Raw genomic sequence first — 24,026 nt, 5'->3', positions numbered from 1 at the left:
GTATGGATATAAGTTTCATTGTGAAAGATACTCAAAATACTGTGTCTTTTCAGCCAGAAGTCCAATTTTCACACATCTGATTACAAGCTTAAAGGGGCTTTGGACACTGAGAGCTTTTGGACGGCAACGCTATTTTGAGACATTATTCCATAAAGCTTTGAACTTGCACACAGCAAACTGGTTCCTCTATTTGTCCACGTTACGATGGTTCCAGATGAGAATGGAAATGATTTTTGTGATATTCTTCATCATTGTAACATTTGTTTCCATTGCAACTACAGGTACATAGCCACACTGTTCTACCAAGTAAAAATACTTAACATTTAAAAAGTAAAGGGTTTCTGACTCAGCTATGTCTGCACCTTCCACTGGGGATATTTCAGTGAAGAAGCTTAGTTTCCCCAAACTGGGGTCCAGTTACATTTTAGTACAATGCCACCAAACCGTTACTATTAAAGAACAGCATGTAACCATTGCTGTACTTGTAGCACTACACTATTGAGAAACAGAAAATTCTATGTCACAGCCATTTTCATTTTCTAGTCTCAAACAGCTCTTTTCCATGACCAACTTTGACATGAATCTGATAAAGTTGTTCTTCCTGGTATTAGCAAATGGGTACATCTGAAAGTTCTGTGATATTTCCTGGACTGTGTCATACAATTCTAAAACCTAGTAGATGTCCCAGATTTGTCTGCAACAGTGCCCCTTACTCAAGTTGTTGTTCAATTCAGTTTCTCCAGTGTTGGTTCACTACTAGACTCTGTGAATGTCTCATATTTTGTACTCAGATAAGGATACCTAATTTGTATTTATAGAGTTTCCTCCTGTTGTGATTTTTTTTAAAAGTGCTGAATGTGGTTAAATAAAGCCGTCCATGTCAGCCCAGTGTTCAAAAAGAATATATCTCCTTAGACTCATTAAAATTAGCTTGAGCTATAGAACATCTGAAGCAAACCTCTGTATCCCCCACTCACAAAACAACTGTGGAAAAAATTACTAGTATGGTGTCTATGGTGGATGGATAGATTTACAAAAATCAGCTTACATTTTTTTTAAAAATAATGAAATGGCTCTGATAATTTATTTTAATCGTACGCCACAGCACGCAGGATTCTAGAGAGGTGGCATAAAAATCTAAACAAACAAATTAAGTGGATAAATGGCACTCTAGTCATGATGAGAAACATCAGGAGGCACTTATCAAGAAGGTGAATACCTCTTAATCAGGGTGGTCTTAGCCAATGGGCAACGGGGCAGCTGTTGGCCTACAACCACTCATGGCCTGCCCTGAAGCTGGGAGAAAAGAAGAAAAAGAGCTGTATCTGCTGCCCTTCACACCCACCCTGTCCAGGACTTGGGCAGCTGGCTTCTGTCAGCGGCACTGGCTCCTACCTACCTGTCACAGCTTCAGGGAGACCCTGGGATATGACGGTGATTCTGAGGCCCCATCCTGGTCTTTTGCTCGGGGCTCCAGAATCACTAAGACTGCCCTTGCTCTTAATGACATTAACTTTCATTGGAAGAAAGCGGGCAGTGGAAAACTAAAATTAGGATTATCAATAACAGAAAATCTGATACAGCACACAACACAACATCTTTGTGTTATGTTAAGTGACAGATGGGGCAAAACTGGTGGCGAATAAGCAACTTTGCAAAGTGTAGCTTTATTGTCACGAGTCTGCATGGCAATTGACCAGGTACATTGCTCAGCTGGATAGTTCTCACTTAGTTCCTGTTCAGTCAGAACGGAACAGAATCAGAGGAGCAAGGTCACGAATAGGATCCCTGAGTCATGGACCATCTAACTTGGTTCAAAAGCTGGCCAGACATCCAGTCTCTCAGAAACTATGTAGAATAAGAAAGTACTGTAAGAGAAAGAACGCTGCCAGACACATTTGAAGATACAATCTGAGAGCTGACTTTTTCATTGCACATGAGGATTTAAAATATGTCTTTTCAATTGCAGGTAATGGGGAAGGAAAAATCGGCATTATTCTTACATTAGCCATGAATATTATGGGAACCTTACAATGGGCAGTAAACTCAAGCATAGATGTAGACAGTCTGGTAAGACTCCCAGAAATTCCTTGGAAGACAAATGTTTATTTTGTTTTCATATTTGGTTGTTAATTTCAAACATTTATGTGCATGAACTTTCACACTTCGGCTGCAGAATGTACATTTAAATTATTGGTATAATGTGCCAATAATTCAGTTCCACATTCATTGCATTTCAAGAAGCTATAACTGGGATTAGAGCCAAAGTGAACATTTTTTTAAAAACCCTGGAAAACTATAATATAAACGCTTTAATAATTTATTCATAATATTTCCAGCCTGCTTTTGCTATTAATAATATTCAAGATAAATGACATTTAAAACACTAGAACAATAAATATATTGACAACAAAAATTAAAGCAGCAGCAAAATCATAGAGATCAAGAGAAATCAAACAATAGCCTGGAAAATTAAAATGGTCTTCATCTGACAGCAGCAAAGGCACCCAGTGAATGGAGTGGGGACTCCACAAACACAATAGCCTGCTTAACTGCCACCAGTGTAACCTAAGACAGGGACAGCTAACCAGGTAGGGTTGCCAACAAGGTGGAGAAAAATAATCATGTCCTTTCAACATAAGTTTAATGTATGGAAATGGACAGCTGAAGTTTTTCATGGCACTAAGATAAATAACATCCCATTAAGCCTCTATTAAAGTACCGGGCCATGTTTTTTCTCCAAGTTGTTGGCAACTAGAGATGCCAGCTCCAGGTTGGGAAGTACCTGGAGATTTTGGGGGTAGAGCCTGAAGGGGCAGGGCTTGGTGGTGGGGAGGGATTTAAATGGGGTATAATGCCATAGAGCCCACCTTCTGAAGTGGCCGTTTTCTCCAGGTGAACTTATCTCTGTCGCCTGGCTATCAGTTGTAATAGCGGGAGATCTCCAGCCACCACCTGGAGGTTGGCAACCTTATTGGCATCCATATACCCAAGTTTTCCCTTATAAACTAAGGGTCAAGTGCAACTTCAAAATAAGGCATTTGAACTTGGAAGAATCGCATAAGGGGGATATAGAGGCCCTTCTTCCGCCTGCAGTGTAGTCTAGGTGAACTGGGACCTCTGAGGTGATTTAAAAATTAGTTCCTTACAACTGCTGAGTGGCTATTGGGAAAGCAAGCCACCAGAGGCTTTTTTTTTTTTAAACTGGCAATTGATAAATCGGTACAGTCCAGTAAAGTTATAAAAATCCATTGCTATGATCTAGCTCCTCTGAACTTCCAAACTTTGTTTTTTTAGTTTTTTAATGCACCTATTGGCTGGAGATCAGTTGTAATAGCAGAAGATCTCCAGCTAGTACCTGGAGGCTGGCAACCCTAAGGATCCTATTTTGTCTGTGCATATCCTGCTTTTCTTATTTGCATAATAGGCATGGGACTAAAAAATGTACTATTAGATATTATAGTACTTTATAGTGGGAAAGTATGTATTTTGAGCATAGTTTTTAAAAGATTAACCCAGTATTTTGAATGTTACTCAATATCAAGTCTGCTGATGGATCCAAATGCTGTCCCAGTTACCCTTTGCTAAAGTAATACCAGCAGAACCTTTCTGCTATTGCTATCAAGCGGCGTTTAGGGCTGCTTTCTGTATGGTGTTTGAACCTTTTCCCTGCGTAGTGATCTCAGATATTTACACATGTAAAGTGTACTGGAGCAGTTTTTTCAAATCTTCCTCTGTACAGAGCACAAGCCACCAAACAATGATATTGGCTAGTAATTTTGAGCTTTCTGATAAAGGGCAAAATAAGTCAAGGCCTAATATTTTATACAATAAACAAATGCAGTTTTCAAAAGTAATGGCATGACACACAAGCAAAACAAACATCCCCTCAGCTAATTAAACGAAAGTGTTGCTATACTTTCCCACCACTAAAAGACAAATATACTCTTCCATGAAGTTTGCTTTCTCATGGTCTGCAGCTCACATTGTTGTTCTAGGCACTCTAAGGTCGACATAAACTAATACCTGTGTTTAAGGAAGTGCCATTAGTCTTGCTACAGAATAAACTGTGGTAGGAAATGCTTGTCAGACCCTATGCATTTTGGCACTATATAATTTACAGTGTGTTTTCAAAAGGATAAAGGAAATAGGATTGAAAAACAACCTGCTGATCATTCAATTTCCTCCCCAAAAACACCAGATTAGTTTATCAATTCAGAATTTAACCTCAGCAACGTGTTTTGTTTTTTGCCTTTGTGTGTACAGTGCTTTACAAGCCTTAGTCAGTTTCTAGATATACTGTTCAGTATAATGCAGAGGAAAAAGGCTGGGTATGAAAATGCTGTGGGCAAAGCACAGCTATCAATAGTTCTGTGCTTTATTACAATTAACCAAAAACAAAAAAACAACCCTTTCTTTGTAAGATTCAGCAAATAAAGGGCAAGAGTCCAGTAACACCTTAAAGACTAACACGAATATTTTCTGGTAGAGTATGAGCTTTCGTGAGCCACAACTCACTTCTTCAGATCTGTATCTGAAGAAGTGAGCTGTGGCTCACGAAAGCTCATACCCTACCAGAAAATATTCTTGTTAGTCTTTAAGGTGTTACTGGACTCTTGCCCTTTTCTACTACTGCAGACATACTAACACGGCTACCCACTATGAATTATCAGCAAATAAAGTGTGTAACAAAAACAATATCACCAGTTTCATATAGCCAAGTCTATAGCTTTCCTTCAAGTCCCTGTAGCAAAATAGCCAAAAGCTGCTTTTGCTGGTGCACAATGTTGTATCTCCTGCAATGCTGCCGTAATATATATGTTTCCTAAATGAATAATAAAGCACCCATTGAAGTTGCAGTGAGACACAGCTGTAACCTACATCCAGATTTGGCCTAAGCAAATGAACCACAATATACAACTCAGGGTTTCTGAAATAAACTCTTCAAAGTATGCTAGGTGGAATGTTCTTAGTGTGTTTTTAAAGGAAAACTTTGGTGCTATCTGTTCTGGTTTTCAGATGCGGTCTGTAAGCCGAATATTTAAGTTCATTGATATGCCAACAGAGGAAACCAAATCCTGTACTGTATTGCCACAAAATGAGCAGCTTTCTAAAGTCCTTATCATTGAGAATGAACATGCAAATGCTGGGAACAACTGGCCATCTGGTGGACAAATGATGGTGAAAGACCTAACAGCCAAGTATGTAGATGGAGGATTGGCTGTACTAGAAAATATTTCCTTTTCAATAAGTCCAGGACAAAGGGTGAGAATACTTTTGTTTAAATCTATTTTATATAAACTAACAAGGTAGCAGCACTGTTACTAAACTGTTCTTGATTTCTAACAATTTATACTAAGTTCTATGTTATTTTAATATGGGGAAGGGGCATGGCTCAGTGGTGGAGGATCTGCATGGCATTTACAAGGTCCCAGGATCAATCCTCGGCCTCTCCAGCTAAAATCGGATAGTAGGTGGTGAGAAAGAGCTCTGGCCTCAGATCCTGGAGAGCTGCCACTAGTCTGAGGAGACCATGCTGATCTTGATAGCTCAGTGGTCTGACACACAGTATAAGGCAGCTTCATGAGGTGTGGATATGCTGAGCAGTGGCGGACCTACATTTTTGGGGCCCTGAAGCTTGAACTGTTATGGGGGCCCCTTTGCAACCAGCAACAACAGGGCAACATCCAACAAGGTCCAAAGGGCCTTGCTGCCCTGGCAAGGACCTCGAGGCCCAAATGGCGGAGAACAGGGTGGTGGGGTGGAGTCCTTGAAAATGGGCCATACAGTGATGAAATAAAACCACAGAACTATTAAAGCTGTGCACCAACAAAGGATTTGAGGATCCTGCTGCTGTGTAGGCTGTGAATAGATTCTGGCGAGCTCAGTGAGCCCATACAGGGGTTCAAGCGGTGCAAACTCCTGGGAAAATTTTGAACTTTGACCAATTACAGGGACATTTTCAGGCCTTATGAAACGGGTATTAGAGCATATTCTAAAGTCAATATTAAGTACTTCCACCCATTGGTTTATGATTCTGTCACTAAAAAGCTCCATCGATTTTATTGAGAAATTAACTCATTTTAAAAAAGTTGCTTCAGGGGGCCCCTCCAGGATTAGGGGTCCTGAAGCTTAAGCTTCATTAGTTTCACAGTTCCTCTGATGCTGCAAATTCTGAAGAATTCATTTGCTTGGCTTCAACCTAAATGAAAAATAACCTGAACCTAAATTTAAAAGAAGTGAGCTGTGGCTCACGAAAGCTCATACCCTACCAGAACATATTTTTGTTAGTCTTTAAGGTGCTACTGGACTCTTGCCCTTTTTGACTACTGCAAACAGACTAACACGGCTACCCACTGTGAACTAAATTTAAAAGAAATCTAAAATTAATAATTCACAGTGGGTAGCCGTGTTAGTTTGTCTGCAGTAGTAGAAAAGAGCAAGAGTCCGGTAGCACCTTAAAGACTAACAAAAATATTTTCTGGCAGGGTATGAGCTTTCTGAAGAAGTATCTGTGGCTCACGAAAGCTCATACCCTGCCAGAAAATATTTTTGTTAGTCTTTAAGGTGCTACTGGACTCTTGCTCTTTTCTACTACTAAAATTAATAGAAATGCTGGGATTGCTTACAGCCCAGTTATTGTGAAAGCCTGGGATTAGATACTCAGGCAATAATTCCAATCTCCTGTACTTGCACTTGGCTTCATTATCCTTTTTTATGTTTTCCTTGTGCGGTGGAAAGCCTTACTAATAGATGTAGGTTTGGGGCAGATTGACCCAAATAGAAAAGAAGAATGCAGGGTGGTGTGCTAGTAACGCATCGTTGGCTACTGTGTTTAAAGCTCCATAAACTTCGAAGGGCCAACAGGCTACAAGTACTTCCAATCCATCTTTGAAAAAGTTAATGTCACAGAAGCCAACTCTGTGTACTCTCCTGAGGCAAAGTGCTGAATAAACAGCTAGCTACTTTCAATAGCCCAGACTTATTCCGTAAAATCTATAAGTCTGTACTCAAGAAGAGTCCCAATAAACAAAGGCTGGGAAATAACACTAGTCCTATTTGACAAAGAAAGGCAGCCTTGACACACACTGAAAGTAAGGTGAATGTTAATAACAAGGCTCCGTCTCCAGTTGCTGTTGTGTGGAGTGTGGTATTTTGTGAGCCTCTTGGGGTCAGTTCATGCATTAATGGGCTCTGCATGTACAAAAAAACCCTTTATCTCTATTCCCTCTTCTTTCTTTCAAAAGAAGGGAGGGAGTTTCATCTAGAGATCAAAAGAGGTAACTATTGGGAATTTCTAGCACTCTCTTACAGTAAGGATGTAACACAGCAGTTAAAAGGGCTTTCATGCAATGGTGATCTATCTTGGCCTCTTTCTCTAAGGCAGAACAGGAAAAAATAATTAAGAGGGTTGCCAACAGGCCTGGAAAAGAGCTCCTGCCCATTTAACAGCAGTTTAATGTGAGAAATGGGTAGCTGAAGCTTTTCATGGTATGAAAATAAACAAAATCCCATTAAGCCTCTATTAAAAGGAAAGGATTTTTTTTTCTCCAGGCAGCTGGCAACCCAAGCTACACATAAGACATTAAAAATCAAGCATGTAAACTGAATTTGAGAACTGCAAAGAAAGCTGAGCTGAAGAGCTTCCCATAAAACAAGTCCTAGTTCCACAATCTTGTGTGTGTATAAATTTCTGCCAAGTCGCAGCCTGCTCATGGCAAGTGCAGCCAGGGGCTTTCAAGGCAAGTGAGAATCAGAGGTAGTCTGGTTTGCCATTGCCTTCCTCTGCAGAGTCTTCCTTGGTGGTATCCCTTCCAAGTACTGACCCTGCTTAGCTTCCGAGATCTGACGAGATCGCCTTCCCTCCCCCGCAATCATACACAATGGATTAATTTTTTTTAAAAAACTGTTGAAGTAGTCAGTGGCTTTAATGGAATTCAGTATTGGAAAACAGGCTGCAATCATAAGAACATTTTCCTGAGAAGTGAGCCTCATGGAATAAAATGGGCCTTACTTCCAGGTAGTGCTGCTTAGGGTGTCTCTGAGAGTCACCTAATTTAAGCATGAGCCTCCTGACTGCTGTGACGCTTGGATGCTAGGCTGTGATGTAATTTTTCCACTTGTGAGGAGTGACATTTGGCAAAGGATATAAAAAGAAGTATATTCTGATTGTAAAGACAGAAGAGCAGATTCTGTTGCTGGTTAATTTAAGTTTCACTTCATATCAGCAGAATCCTTTCCTAGCACTGCTTATTAATGCTCCTAAAGCATTAATATTGATGGTTTCAAACCCATCACAATATAACACATACTATTTTGTGCTTTGTTAATTTCTAACATAGTTAATTTATGGGCAGCAGCTTCTTCATTAATTTATGTTTATAAATATTGCAGGTGGGCCTTTTAGGAAGAACTGGCTCAGGGAAGAGTACTTTGCTCTTTGCCTTGTTAAGACTGCTGAATACAGAAGGGGATATTCAAATTGATGACATCTCCTGGAACACAGTCTCTGTTCAGCAGTGGAGAAAAGCATTTGGAGTAATACCGCAGGTAATTTACAGAGAAAAAGTTTGTTTCATCTAAATCACTTTGTCTGTACACAGACACCAAATGCACTCTTCCAGCTTTAAGTGAGTTGCTTTAAATGACAAACACACAAAGTAAGCCCAGAGTACAAAACTTCCAAGCTGGCGCCCTCCCACTCCTTGCGCCTGGGGCAAGTGCCCCCCGCCAGATCCCCCTCCCAGATCTGGCCCTACTTGATGGAGTGTGGGCGTGCCGTGTGCACACCTGCTGGGCCATGGGTGGGCAGCTGTGCCTGTGCCACTGTGGCATTCCTTCTCCCCATTCCCGCACTGGTGCCCTCCCACTTCTTGTACCCAGGGCAAGTACCCCGCTAGATCCTCTCCCAAAGATCCAGCCCTGGTTTGCATAGTTTCACTTTTCTGATTGATGGCCTGATGCCTGCATGGGGAAGTTATTCCTTAACAGCTAGTAACAGCCAACTGAATAGGTGCATCCACTACCATTTTCACTGCAGATTTTAAAATAACTGACAGAACAAAGAACATTTGTATCATAAACTTCACCTTCAGTATCAGAGCTAAAAAATTTATTTCTTCTCTGGAATATAGTTTCATTTCTGCATCCTGGAAAAGGAGTAAATTTCCTTATTAAAATTCTCCTGGAGAAGAGAGCTTATAAACAATATGCTATCCCCATCCACTATCCTCAGAAATACAGTTTTATCCTATTTGCTTTATAAAGTCTCTTTTCTGCAAGAAGATTTCCTACACTGGATCAGATAGACAATTCATTTCATCAGGTCATCTGTCTCTAATGCTTGTGCTACTGAGAAATAATTTCAGAACACTGCACAAAAGCTTCCTATAAACCACCATACATAAGAGAAGTTTCATTTTAGCAGCTGGCAGATGACCCATGATAATAGAGTTTAACACATCTAAAACAAGAGCTTGTTATATTATGTCCTTTAGAATTATTCCGCCCTTCCTGGTACTATGGCCTACTCACATCACTTACTGGCTTCTGTACCAAGACTAGTGGGATATTGCCTTTCAGTTTCAGTATGCAAAAGCTATTGTTCAAGTTTTATGTTCCTGTTGTGTTTCTACCTGCTATATACTTTTCACAACTTTACCCTACCCTTCCCACAAAGCACACAGGGTATACATTGTTCTTCCTTCTTCCTCCTGTTATATATCTGCCAAAGACAGAAGTGGGGGTGGGGAGAGAGAACTGGCAACTCTTATGCACTATCCCCCCTCCCTCTGTTTCCTGATGGTGGTTTTCCTACTCTTTGAAAAATGTATAATTGGAGATGGAGTACCAGGAAAAGCAGCTGGCCAGACATAGGGCCAAAGAGATTCAACAGCCCCACACTGAGAGTGCGGCCACAGTGGTCTTCTAGAACAGCATTGCCCAACCTCTTGGTCTTGACCGAAATTAACAAAACTCCAAAAGCCTGGGACCCACTTTTACAGGCTTCGCAGTTTTATGATTTGTGCATGCTCTGCTTTTTTTTTTTAAGTAGGTCATCGTGTCAAGTGAATTTGGATTGGGGGGCCACCTTACCCAAAAGTTGAAACCCACCGAATAGAGGCTATCAAATTGCATACAACTAGTTCTGCTAGAACATGAGTTTCTATAACCCAAATTGGTTGGAACACAGTAGATCAACAGGGAAACAATTGCTAAAATGCACTGGATAGACCATTAGTAACTTCAGAAAACTGGAGTGGCATGGAAGGCAAAAACTGTGTTTTGTATGCACCTTGTGGTGTGACACAAAGGGATTCCACCACAGACGTGCAGGTTAGCAGTGGCTATAAAGCACAGCGGAAGCGATGAGGTTGTTTGAGTGGCCTCAACTCTCTCCTTCTCTCCTATCACTTCAACTCCCGTTTCTCCTTCGCCAGCCACAGCAAGCAATCTTCCTTCCAGCTTGTCATGAGTGTTACATTAAATATTCTTTCTCCTCTATTGATGCTAACTTTATGCCCTGTAGGTAATTTGATTTAAGACTTTTATTGTTCTCTTACATTGTGATTGATATTAACACAATAACACACTGATACAATGAACATGACAGCACTGATGTAGCAGTTTGAGTAAAAAAATCTGGGCTGGGTTGAGGTCTGCAGTGTTTCTCCTCTCGTTCCATCCCTTTTTATGGGACATTTACGTTGCCGTAGCTTGCTTTTCTATATTGGCAGCAATCTTCAGGAATGCATGTACAATATTAGAGCAGAACTGGTTGTATTAGGATTCATTATTAAGCAAAGAGTATTGTTTCAGTAGTGTTTAAATTGCCCACAGTGGGTATAATTTAATGACCAATGCAGCAAAACATGCTAGAATGCAGGCATGATCTGAGATCTCAAAGCTGAAAACCACATGCAGTTTCCACACATTAATAATCCTTTGTTCTTTTATCCTGAGGAAAAATTCCACCAGACTGCCCATACCAGATAACAACAGTAGACAATAAGGGTAATGTGGCACATTATATACTAATTTATCTCTGGTATCAAAACTTATGCCACAATCAGCCCTCTAGACGTTTATGGGGCCATGGAGTCTCATCAGCTCTTAAGAAATCTCAGCATTTTCTGTAGTATAAAACACACATACTCTCCCAAACCCACTGATGATCTAAAAGTGCTTTGGGTTTATATTACCTTTTTACTGACCTAGTTACCTATGACTAGCATATACTTAGTAAATTTTAGTCTTCTCAACCATTTAGTTTCTTGGGAGTCTTCTCACACTTGAGAGCCCATGTCCTCAAAAAAACAAAAAACAAAAAACGTTTTCATTAGTCGAGGAGAAACAAAAGTTGGATTTGTACAAACTTTAGAAATATTGTTTTCAGGATTGTTTGGGAAGCATGACCCTTTGTTCTTCCCTCATTTAAGAAGGTTAAAGACAAGGTGTATACTTTTATTTTCCAGCTAGTCTAATTCCTTTCAGCTGTTATGCTACAATTCTGTGATTACCTAAATGGAGTAAATCCACTGTACACAGTAAACTTACTATACCAGAGCTTAAAAGTAGGACTGCAAAGCAGCGTTGTCAGTGCTTTGAGTTCCAGTTCTAAAGTGCTCATGTATGTTATGCTGAGGTCATTGCGAAGTAGGAAGTCCAGCAGGGAACAAAAAAAAACAACAGTAGCAAAAATTTAGCATTGCGATGTACAGGCCATCTGCTGCCCTGTATTCATGAGCAGAACTCACAGGGAGATCAATAACCATTATACATGTTGAGAAAGAGAGCAGTGTATGGGTTGCTTCCCAGAAGGACTCAATCCTGTAACATGGCTTTTATTGTAAGCTCTTACTGATACCCATGGCATTTAGAGCATCCTTGGATTGCTTGGCCCATGTCAAGATCAGGACCCCAAGAGACCACGGGGAAAACCAAATGATTTCCAGCTATGTTGTGTTCCAGCTTACTGTTGTAAATATTTTATAGCTAAATGGCAGCATTGCTTGCTGACTGATGTATCAGGGTCTGTTGAATCCAACCAATATTTGAAAATGTGTACATGGAAACATTATTTTAGACCTCACATTACTAGGTCTTTGCATAGAGATGGTGATGTCCTTTAAAAGCTCTGATCCATCATGTAAGTTGCCTACATGCAGGTGAACTTGTGAAATAATCTGTTATTAGTAAATGAATCTGTTATCAGTAAGATAATAATAAACAAATTCTGGAACAGGATCTTCAAATCCTACTTCCACATAATATCCCTTCTTGAAAACCATCCTAAAGATTCCACTTGAGGATGAGGGGGAAAGCCCGTGGTGGGTGGGTGGACTCTCAGATACTTCCTGTATCCGGTTTCCCATTGACCTTGTTTTCTTAGGCACTTGTAAAAGTAAGGAATATTTCAGCATTTCGTAAGCTCTCATTTAATTTTGAGGTATTATGTTTTCATCATTCACACCTTTGTGTATTCAGACCATTTTAAGTCACAGATGTGACGTCTGTTAAACACACAGTCAGATTAAGTAGCTGAAATTAGGAAATTATTTTCTGGATTAAGAACAGAGAAGTAGCATTTTTTTAAAAAAAAGACAAAGCTTTACAAAGGAGCAACATTAGCAGGAAGCCCAACTGATTCAGAACAGAAAACATGGTAAGAGATATTGTAGGTATTGTGCAAGTGTTATTCAAGTGCCCATTTCTTTTCTAAAAACTGGTTTGTTCAGTTCAGTTTTCTTTGCCATCACAGGACTCCAAAAATATGTACTTCTGTACCTTAATATACAGCAACCCAAGTGTAAACACAGCTATGGCAGACCTAGTTTCCTAGTGCTATCACACCCAGAAATCTGCAGAAGTTGATCTTGAGGCAAAGAACATTGCTAGTACCCCTGACCACAAGAAACCACCAATAAGCATGAGGAGGGAAGTAATCACAATGTACTTGGCCTACCTCACGAGTTTTTTTCCCTCTAGTTAGAGACTAATACCCAAATAATTCACCACACATCTGCTAACAAAAAATGTGCAAGGCACTTTTATTGCTAAATACATCTTATCCAATGTCTTCTGCGGTTTGTGGGTTTAATTTAAACCATGCTGCTGACAGCTCTTTTGGAGTGGAGGATTAATGTAAGGCTTCATCCCCTTTTCTTGGGCATCCGTCCTGCTGAACTCAGAGGAATTTATTTTGTAGTAAACTTGCATAAGATCAGAGGTACAAGTGTGCAACTAAATGCAAATGCTTCACAGATATATATTTATGATTCTTGATGGGGAGCATTCCACATACCAGAAATTGCGACTTTGGTATGGCAAATACGGGTGTAAAGTTGCCCTTAGTCAGGTCTGCCATTTTTTTCAGGCATAGCTGTCAATATAGTAGTCAATCCAGCATCATCTATCAGGATGATAGTTCTGTCCAGCTCCATTTTTTATTGTTGTTGCTTATTTATCTTAGTTCCTGTGCTGATTGCATGGAAATAGCAACCAGGCATGATCAAATTTATTGCAAAACAATACACAATTGTATGACATGTTTTCTATTCGAAAAGTGAAATGGAAGAGGTAAAATCATTGGCTTTTGTCCTCCTTCCCTTAAAGCTAGTGCATGTTCAATGTGAACAAAAGAAGGAGAGCAATTGAGGGACTTACATGATTTGAATTGTGGGGGCGGGGGGATCTTAACAAAGGTCCTATTGACGTAGATTTGTTTAATCTTAGAATAGTTATGAAAGAGTTACTGTCACTTGAAGCAGAGTAAATCATGCCTGTCTAAAAGATACAGTCTCTCACACTCCTTCAGTGTTCAAAGACGTTAAGCAAATATTGATTTTTGGCTCTGTGATTTTTTTTCCCAACAGTCTCATGTCTATGACTAACAGTTTTAGGTAGCGAGGTGAGGAAAGCAAAGTTTTCTACTCCCTTTAGAACCAAGGGCAGCAATCTTACTGGCTTCAGTGCAGGTTGGAGGGGAAGAAGGCAAACATCTACCTTGGAGTTAAGAAATCTAAATCTGCCTCGTCCACTCCCATATTACAGAACGCAGACAGGACAAAAGAAAGATTGCATACCATAGCTCCAATTGTACAGGACATCCGCATAAATGCATTATTGTTACTACTTCCATCAACTAGTCATGTACTTGCTGTCATGTGGGGGTTGAAAGATGGCCTTGCTTCTCTTGGCCAGTTGTGAGTAGCAGTTGATGTTTGGGAAGCACCAGACTGTCATAGGGGTGGTGGAAAAGGTGGGCTGAAAGGAGATCCAAGAGTGCAAAACTACAGCCAAGAAGAGTGCAAAACTACAGCTATTGGGACTGTTGTGGGTTGTAATTTAATTCCATCAAGTAACATGAGCTGAGTTTCTGCTGTAGAATAGACCTTTGTCAGCTAGCATAGCCTCAGGTCTTTAGCAGAAACTCTGGCCATATTAAAAAACTGTAATTACTTCATGTGCTACGGGGAACAGAGGATGCAACCACATCACACAGTGTAGATGAGACTTCTGGAACACTACAATATTGCTATGGTGGCTTCCTCTGGTATGACCTTTCACATAGATTACAACTAGGCCAGACATTGCCAAGTATACTACAGAGTGCATTGAATAGAGTAAATCAAGATTGGACATTGCAGTGTTACTTTTCTTTCTGTTTTACTACATGCTGTTAAAAAAAGAACTCTGTTCCACAGAAAGTATTCATATTTTCTGGATCGTTTCGGAAAAACTTGGATCCTTATGGCCAGTGGAATGATGAAGAACTGTGGAAAGTTGCTGAGGAGGTAGAGATGACCATCTTTGTTATTTAAGTTCACAGTAAGCTCAGTTTAATTTCTGAATAGTCAAGAGGCATGGTGTTGTATGGTAGAAATTACTACAATAAATTCATTAGACGTGTATGATAAGGAATTGAATCCTACACATCCATTCCTCTTGTGGCAGCACTTTCCCCCAGTGTAATGAACCCTCTCTTGGTGGCAGTGGAAGAGCCTCTCTTGCATCAGAGGAAGACTTTTTACATTAAATGAAACCACCAGTGGTTAAGCAGAACGGATCCAAAAGACAGAGCACAAAGCATAAGCAAACATTTCTAATATGTATTTTGTATAGCTGTTTATAAGTGCTTAACTGTAGTGCTTTGTAGATCCATTTGCTTCCTGCTGCTGTCATACAACAAGCCAAGGGTAACAATAAATTACTGTACTACTTAGTCCTATTTAGTCCTACAAAACCTATCAGGATTAAAATGTAGGTAGTATTAAATAGGTGTTATCCAGAAGTGCCAAAGTAAAGTGGTTAGATAGACTTTAGGTAAGTTCAAGACAGGTTCATTGCAAAAATGATAACTTCAGGGGAAAGAATCTGGTGCAAATAAGCCCAAACGAGATGTCTTTTTTAAAAAAAGTTGGGTCTGTATACCTTGCATCCATGAAGCAGCTGCAGGGAGCAGCTTTGACAAATTAAGGAGAGGCGGTTTGGGCTTGGAACACTGCCACTGGGGGAGGAAGGGCTCCTGCGGTCCCCTCCAAGACATTTTCCCATGCCAAAACTGCACCCAAGGGGGGGGGTTATTTCTGCCTTGTTGCTGTTCCACATTCATTGTACTGGACAGCTCTAGGCAAAAAGAAACACTCAACATTATAATGCATATCCTAAACTCAACTGTATTAGGTTTTACCATTCTGTCACAGGACAAAAATGTACCCTTCTAATCTGTCTCCAATCTGCATGGCACAGAACATGTTTTTTTCTATCACATCTCACTCTTATCCATAGGTTGGACTGAAATCCGTAATAGAACAATTTCCAGGGAAGCTTGATTTTGTTCTTCTGGATGGTGGCTGTGTTCTCAGCCACGGGCATAAACAGTTGATGTGTCTTGCCAGGTCCATCCTCAGTAAAGCTAAAATTCTTCTTCTTGATGAACCAAGTGCTCACCTTGATCCTATGTAAGTATTGCAAAAATATTCCACTATAAAAACCATTCAAAACCAATGGTCTTGTTGATTCAGTTCTCTCTACTGACATAATTATATTTTATGATATTGTGTGGAGGTTTCGAACCATCTCTTTTATAACTCAAGCAGCTTCACTGAACTTATACTGATGCCACATTATAACAACACTTCGGAAAATATTTTGTATCTAGGAGTGCTTTATTCTGGTGGCAATTTCAAACATTTGTCAGGTTTGGGGCAAGGAGGAACATACATATAGCATGAGACATGGGCATTCAGTATTCAGATGTCACAACAACTTGTGATTAATATGCGGTGAGGCACAAACACAGCTTGTTGCCATACTTGACTCCTCTCTGTTTCCTCCCCGTCCTGTGTGCAGAGCTTGATAGCCATGACATTCCAAGGCAGCTGCCTCAGTGAATTATGCAGAACCCCCTCAGGTTGAAGATTCTAAATCTCAGTTAAATCCCAGGTTAGAATCCCGATTTGCAGCGAGTAAACATACCTCATGAGGTGCTTGTACCTGGACATCACAGCAACTAGAGTTTGATCAAACCAGGAAGTTTTCAGCCATGCACAGCATGAGGAGGAGTGGGTGGAGGGCACAAGCCCAGCAATAAACTATGCTCATGCCTGATGAGAGTTTAATTACAGTTTATCGTGATGTTTGAATGCTGCCATGGCCCAGAAGAACTACTAGACAGGCCAGAAGTAAAGCTGATCTTATACTTTCTTACAGCTTAAACTACAACCCATTGTTCAGGTTTAATGTAGTGTCATGGGAGTTTTGAATGGTAGAGATAGAAACCACTGAACACGGCCTATTTGAGTGCACGTTGTATGATCATATACGATCAGGCCCTCTGATTCCCTTGTTAGTGGATTGTCCCAGACCTCTCAGAAAACATCGTCTAGAGCTCCTTTTGTTAGACACAATACCAAATGTATCTGTAAGTATGGCTAGATTTGCTTGGCTGGCAACTAAAATAAGACAAAATGCACTTAAGGCTCTAGAATAACCAATCTATAATTAGAATCTCTACTATTTTATGTATACTTTGGAGGATTTTATCCCTTTATTTCAGTTTTTTAATCTCCACTCCATTTTTCTTTTGTATCATCAGTTCATAACTATTTATGTATATATTTAATTACATTTTTTGGGATATTTGATGGTCTATTACTACAAATAAAGTCTGATCCTGAGATAGACAAGAAGGCTTAATGGTAGATTGTCCATCTGCTAAAAAGCATTTTAGTAGCGTACCTCCTGGTTAGGTTAAAAACGTAGCAAGACTGTTGTGTTTTTAACAGTTAGGTGACAGGCAGAAATATAACAGGCAAAGTGTTTTTCCTATATTGTCGAAGGCTTTCATGGTCAGAGTTCATTGGTTCTTGTAGGTTATCCGGGCTGTGTAACCGTGGTCTTGGAATTTTCTTTCCTGACGTTTCGCCAGCAACTGTGGCAGGCATCTTCAGAGTAGAAACACTGGAGAGACACTGTCCTTCAGTGTTTCTACTCTGAAGATGCCTGCCACAGTTGCTGGCGAAACGTCAGGAAAGAAAATTCCAAGACCACGGTTACACAGCCCGGATAACCTACAAGAACCAATGTTTTTCCTATCATTGCGTTTTAAAGCACTTGAAGCTGACATCTCATCTGAACTGTAGCTGCCATATTACAACACCCTGGCAAACATTGTAGAGTGCCTGTTGCACCGTTCACCTATTAAAACTGCTTATCTTTCAGGACTTTTCAAGTGATTAAAAAAACTCTCAAGCAAGCTTTTGCAAACTGTACCGTAATACTTTCAGAACACAGACTAGAAGCACTACTAGAATGCCAGCGATTTTTGGTGAGTTTCTTTCAAAGACCGAACACAGTATCTGTTTATCTATCATATACTGTGCGCATAGTACATGCATAGAAGGAAACAGGATCACACCCCCAACCTTTATACGTTCTGCTGACCATAGAAAGTTCTATTCCAATACAAGTCTGAGACTGGGCAGGCAGTGAAAATACAAGCATTTTTTATATTTCTGTGTCTCATAGTTACAATCAAAACTAATGTATAGCCTTCTTTTTTGAAGGGAAAAAAAGGATTAAAAAATAAGTTGTTCTACAATGGGGCCTGCTAGAAACTGCAGTTCTGGAGCCACAAGGTGACACAACCCGTCACTTAAATACTAATGGTTTCAAAATGATAGGCTTCAATATACTTTAAAAAAATAAAAGGAAGATATTTAGAAGGAAACAAGTTCCCTACCCAAGTACTGATTGTCTAGAACACAGTTTTCTATTTCATACCATACAGTTGTTCTGCACAATTCTGATACCAAGAACATAGTACAATTAGTCAGTAACAGCATTAACTGTTGCATGAACTTGTTTGATAGCCATGTTGCTAACTGTGATGGAATTTTCCATGAAGCAGACCAGCTACATACATAAAATAGCTTCACATCTGTCAAACCACAGGTTTCATTTTGTGAGTATTCCACATTTCAAGAGCAGTTCCTTTAGTTTGTTTCATGGAAGCGTGCATTCACACAAAAAAAACTTGGGTTGGATTCAGCCAGTTTTTCATCAGGTAAAAAAGAGAGAAAGGTGACCCTTTGAGCAACAAGATGGCTATGTTAGGAATCAAGAAAACTGGATGAAAAGGATGTGCAGTGGGAGCTGGAGAATTAGATGAGATAGGATGAAAAATCTAGCTAGATCCAGCCTCTTGTTTCTAAGATCTGAATTTTTAGTTTTTTGGAGAAATAATAGTTTGTGGTTGTAATTGTCTTTCCTGAACCCATGGGTCAAGTTAAGCAAATGAATCTCACTTTTGAATTACTATTATTTTATGATGGAAGAGTTATTAAACAGATTGGACAGTAATGCTGTAACAGTATTGTGAAGAATTGGGTTTGTTGAGCACTGGAATTTGAGATTTTTGGATTGCATATTTTTCATTGACCTGAAAATAATAATTAAAAAAAAAGCAAAATATTGTACCAGGGCCATAGAAATAGTCTGAAAATGCCAGCAATATCTCTAGAGCCAAGTTAGTTTGGTCTTGAACAAAAATTGATGTTACACATTTCATTCTAAATCTCATGAGACAAAAGCAGAAATACTAAGTTCTGTAAATAACACAATTATTTTCATTAATCAAAATGATATTAGCTTCCTAAAGATATACCACACCATTGTATTGTTATTCACAGCAGAGTTTTTCTTTGAAAGTCTGACATAGCGATCTCTTTTTCCTAGGTGATAGAAGACAATAAAGTCAGGCAGTATGAATCAATCCAGAAGCTACTGAGTGAGAAGAATTCCTTTCGACAAGCCATCAGCCACAGTGACCGAGCCAGACTGTTCCCAGTACATCCCAGAAACTCAAGCAAACGCCGGTCCAGGCCTAAAATCTCTGCCTTGCAAGAAGAAACTGAAGAAGAAGTGCAAGAGACTCGGTTGTGAAGATGAATTAACGAGCTGCATCACTAGAGTTTTAGCTTTCTGGGAAACATTGTAAGAGGCCAGCAGAGAAATAAGCTTCTAAAAAGTGCAAGAGCAGGCACAGATTAGGAATTTAAAGTACTCCATATAGCTATGTAGGAATTACTCTAATAGATACATAGAGTAAGAAATTACTCTGTATAAGACTTCACTCCCAGGGTCAAACTGGTTACTCAGGTTAGCGTGTTAGACCTGACTTCTGCAAATTCCATGTCATAATTCCAAATGGGCCCACAGGGTCAAAAAGGTTGGGGATCCCTGCCTTAGACAATGAACAGGTAACAACACGTTCAGCAGATACATTTCAGTAGCCGTTTTTTGTTTTTGTTTTAACTAAAATCTTTATTGTCGAAGGCTTTCACGGTCAGAGTTCATTGGTTCTTGTAGGTTATCCGGGCTATGTAACCATGGTCTTGGTATTTTCTTTCCTGACGTTTCGCCCGCAGCTGTGGCAGGCATCTTCAGAGGAGTAACACTGAGAGACACTGTCCTTCAGTGTTACTCCTCTGAAGATGCCTGCCACAGCTGCGGGCAAAACATCAGGAAAGAAAATACCAAGACCACGGTTACACAGCCCGGATAACCTACAAGAACCAAAATCTTTATTATTACAACCAACAAAATAAAATTCTCATTTCATACGATCCAACCCCATCCTCGGAGAGCCCTGACCCGAAGCCCCTAGAACTCCACAGCATGCATATAACAGGGGTCCAAAGGCCAGAAAAGAGCCCCCTTAAATCTCATCAGCTGAAAGCAGAAATAGCCTTTAAGCATTTGAGAACATGAACTTGCCAGTGCAGGGCTATTACTGAGGAGAAGCTTGCTACCTCAACGTCCTAAAACTTAATATAACAGAGAACACGCAACACAAAAGGTTTAGAAGAAAATTGTTTTGTGGAGGTAAACGGCCACAACTTTTTAATTCAAATTCTGCTAACAGCTGTAAGCATTGGCGCAGCATCTGGGCAGGATCCAATATATCTGCTGACCCCAATGTGGCTGTATGTTGAACCTACTCCAGCAGTCCCGCTGAAGTAGCTGGGGATGGCAGAGACTGGGAATAACCAGGGCGTAAGCCACTAGGTAAATCCCACTGCCACCTAGGAAGAGGCCTTTTCAGCCGCTTCATCGCTGGTTTGCCTTACCCCCATGCCTCTCCCCGAAACCCCTTATTGGGATTTCCCACAACAGAGGAAAAGGGGTTCGCAGACCGCTTTCCTCCCAAAATGGATCCTGCCCAATGCTCACCCTGCAAAAGTTGTGACAAAGTTAAGTATGAACATACACATATATCTACTAAACTAATTTAACAATAACCAACAATTAGGGAGGGTGAGTGGGTTGAAAGACATCGACGGACTGAGCTCTCCGGCAGCCGGCTGCCCTTCTGTATCCAGCAGACGGACCAGAGTGAAAAGTGCCTCCAGTCCATCCAAACTGGCCCCGCCCGTGCATGAGGCCAACCGCTCTCTCTGACCCCTTTAAACAAAGGGAAGAGAGCTTATTGGCTGCCCCGTGGCCATCACCCGGACAGCCCAGTTGAGGCTAGGGCAAGGCAGCAGAGCGGTGAATATTGTAGTTGCCTCCCTCCGCTCGCCCTGGCACCAGCAAATTGGGGCTCCAGGTGAGGCTGGAACCCATTAGCTTATGCAAGCAGCATTAATTTAAAAAGCAAAACAAAATATTTCCATTTATTTTATGCACAGTTCGGCCTAAAATAATAAGCCTTATACATGGTCACATTTCCCCTAGATCTGAAATCATCTGACGTTAAACACATAAATGCTCGGGTTAGAACACTGGTGAGTGCTTATGCTATCACTGGAAAGCAGCTGAAGTTAAGAAGAGCAACATTCTTCACAATGATTCATGCCCATCAATTGGGGGAAGGCACAGCAGACTTTGCCAAGAGATCAAGGTTCAGAACTTGTACATCATATTGTGGAGATCTGGCTAACATCCATTGCTTCTAGGCAGTTAACAATGATAGTAAGAATTTTGATATTTCAGATGGAATCCTACCAGACTTGGTCATATGTCCTGACAGATAGGTAGAGGACAGATTAAGAGTAGGAGAAAAGCCAACAGCAAACATTCCACAAGGTTAAGAGTAACAATGATCATTTGGTGCCAGAAGTTTTTACTTTTTTTTTCTTTTAGAAATTGTCATTCCTGTAGCAAAAGATAGAAGACTTTTGGGATGAAATCTTTTTATATGCTTCCATTTTTCAGTTTAACTGAAATGTCTCTAGAGTATTTATTTTAATATCTTTATTACAAGATAAGAATATTCTGTATTTTTAGAGGAATTGTGCACAATGAAGAATGTATTTGTATACATATAATTTTTATATATTTGAAAGATGTACTTTTATGACATTTACTGCACATTTTAGAAAAACTGGAAAAATAGCAATACACCACCAGTGTGTAATGTCTTATTTTTAAGCTACAATACATACATTAATCCTGATTGAGAGAATATGAGACAGTGTACAGAATATGCATATAATGTTTTGAGAACAATTTCTGCTTTACCTCTACAGTACATGTTGTTCTGTGTTAGTAACTGGATAATCAAACAAACTTAATGGGGAAAAAAGGAGATTCTTGTTTCATGGTATACAGTATTTCTGTAGAGAAAAAGGTTTGTTCATTTCTTCTGTATAACCCGAGATTTTAATTCTAGAGATGAAGAGAATGCACACTAAATTAAAAAAGTAAAGTTATTTTGAAATGGCAGGGCAATATTTTGAGAAGTGCCCTGTATGGTTCTTTCTTAAATGTACCACATATACTTTTTAATATGCTGATGTGGTCATCTTTTATCTTGGCTACAGTGGTGGAATGGACACCAGCCAGTACCTCCAACATCTCTTTCATTATCCTTCGTTTCTTCCGTGAGGAGTCTAGTTTTCCTGGGTGCCGCTTGAAGTGCACTGAAAGCTTGTTTGATCAGAGATTACAGCAGGACAGAAAAAATGTGTAGGTATGGCAGGAAATTATGGCGCTCTCATTCTAGAAGAAGAATTGGTTTTTATAACCCACTTTTCTCTACCTTTAAGGTCTCAAAGCGGCTTACAATCACAGTCCCTTCCTCTCACCACAAAAGACACCTTGTGAGGAAGGTGGGGCTGAGAGAGTTTAGAGAACTGTGACTAGCCCAAGGTCACCCAGCAGGCTCCATATGGGAGAGTGGGGAAACAAACCTGGTTCTCCCGATTAGAGTCCACCACTTTTAACCACTACACCATGGTAGCACGACAATCCTCTGAAAACTTTATGCCCGTATACACCCTCAGTTGCACTTGTGCCTGTTTGAAGTCAATGCAACTTAAAACATTTGATCATACAGTTCAGTTGATCTTGGTGAGTGTTTAGATCTCACTCAAAGTCCTGCATGTTTGGTCTATGGACACAGGTGGAAACAAGTGGCTCACTTTCATTGGGTAGAACATATACAGGGTCCATCTGAAGCAGTGCTGGCCATCGCAGGAGTGTGCGCATTATACGCATTTGCAGAAGTACAAACATTTAGCTCAGGATGCCTATATAACAAGCTACAGTTACTTGCCATCAGATAATACAGAAATGTATTAAATGAGTTCTCCATAAAAACACCAAAAAGTTTAATTACCTATTTATTACCAAAATAGAAACCATTGTGTACAATACGTCAATAAAATCAATGCTTTGTGTGCTCCTTTTCTGTTTTACAATACCATAAAACCCATTCAAGGCAAATGGGATGGGCAAGCTATACGTAGCACCATCCAAGACTAGAGATCGTATCGTTCCCTAACTGCACAAACTGGTACTCGTTTTAGTTTCCCTAACTGCACAAACTGGTACTCATTTCAGTAGCCCTAAAGCCCTTTGTAGTTTGTGAAATGTATTCTCGTTTTATTGATTGCATGGGTACATCTGGTGAAACACAGCTTCTTAAAGAGATCAACATTATTCCATCTCACAAAGTAAAAGCAGAAGGCAGATGGGCTCTTAGCTGGAATGGAATCCAGGCATAGAACATCCTCTGGCTGCTTCTCTTTTTCCCTTCACTGACAGCTAGAGGGTGGAGTGAGTAGCGCTAGGGTTACCATCTGGTGGAAGGCACAAAATCTGGCCAGGCGTTGGCCCCAGCCTGGAACAGAGCCATCAAGGGACAAAGCCAGCAGGCAGTTTTTATTGCAGTAGCATATTTATTTAGGCTGCTTTTCTCCTGAAGCACAGGACTCAAAGTGGCTTACAAATGCTAAAGCCATAGAAGATCTAAGTGAGTATAATCACTTAAAATACGAATGCACCAAAACTTATCTTGCTCATACCCCTATTACTACAAAATTCAAAACTGGAGAAAAATACTGTAACAGAAAGAAACCACCTACAGAGACAAAAAAAATCAGCCATGAAACACAAAAATTAAGGATAAGGAAACAAAGCAAAATATAGAAAAGGTGACCCTCTGCTGGTCAGAGTAATAAACAGCCTCTCCCGTTCCCAGTCACTGGTCTTTATATCCTCTCAAGGTAGTGGGTGGA

At 40.1% G+C, this 24,026-nt stretch overlaps 1 protein-coding gene across 1 annotated transcript in view; it reads left to right on the top strand.

The window, feature by feature from the left end:
- The window catches only part of CFTR (CF transmembrane conductance regulator), a 100,116-nt gene extending 80,670 nt beyond the window's left edge, over positions 1 to 19,446 (top strand). Inside the window, exons 20-27 of the mRNA XM_056846495.1 lie at positions 54 to 281; positions 1,970 to 2,070; positions 5,020 to 5,265; positions 8,395 to 8,550; positions 14,706 to 14,795; positions 15,790 to 15,962; positions 17,725 to 17,830; positions 19,240 to 19,446. Coding sequence (XP_056702473.1) covers positions 54 to 281; positions 1,970 to 2,070; positions 5,020 to 5,265; positions 8,395 to 8,550; positions 14,706 to 14,795; positions 15,790 to 15,962; positions 17,725 to 17,830; positions 19,240 to 19,446 — 1,307 coding nt within the window. The remainder of the gene's footprint in view (positions 1 to 53; positions 282 to 1,969; positions 2,071 to 5,019; positions 5,266 to 8,394; positions 8,551 to 14,705; positions 14,796 to 15,789; positions 15,963 to 17,724; positions 17,831 to 19,239) is intronic.
- The last annotated feature ends 4,580 nt before the right edge of the window (positions 19,447 to 24,026 follow it).

The sequence above is a fragment of the Euleptes europaea genome, chromosome 3, assembly GCF_029931775.1.
Source record: "Euleptes europaea isolate rEulEur1 chromosome 3, rEulEur1.hap1, whole genome shotgun sequence".
NCBI lineage: Eukaryota > Metazoa > Chordata > Lepidosauria > Squamata > Sphaerodactylidae > Euleptes > Euleptes europaea.
Note: the sequence above shows the minus strand (reverse complement) of the source record. Positions and strands in the feature narration are given on the sequence as shown.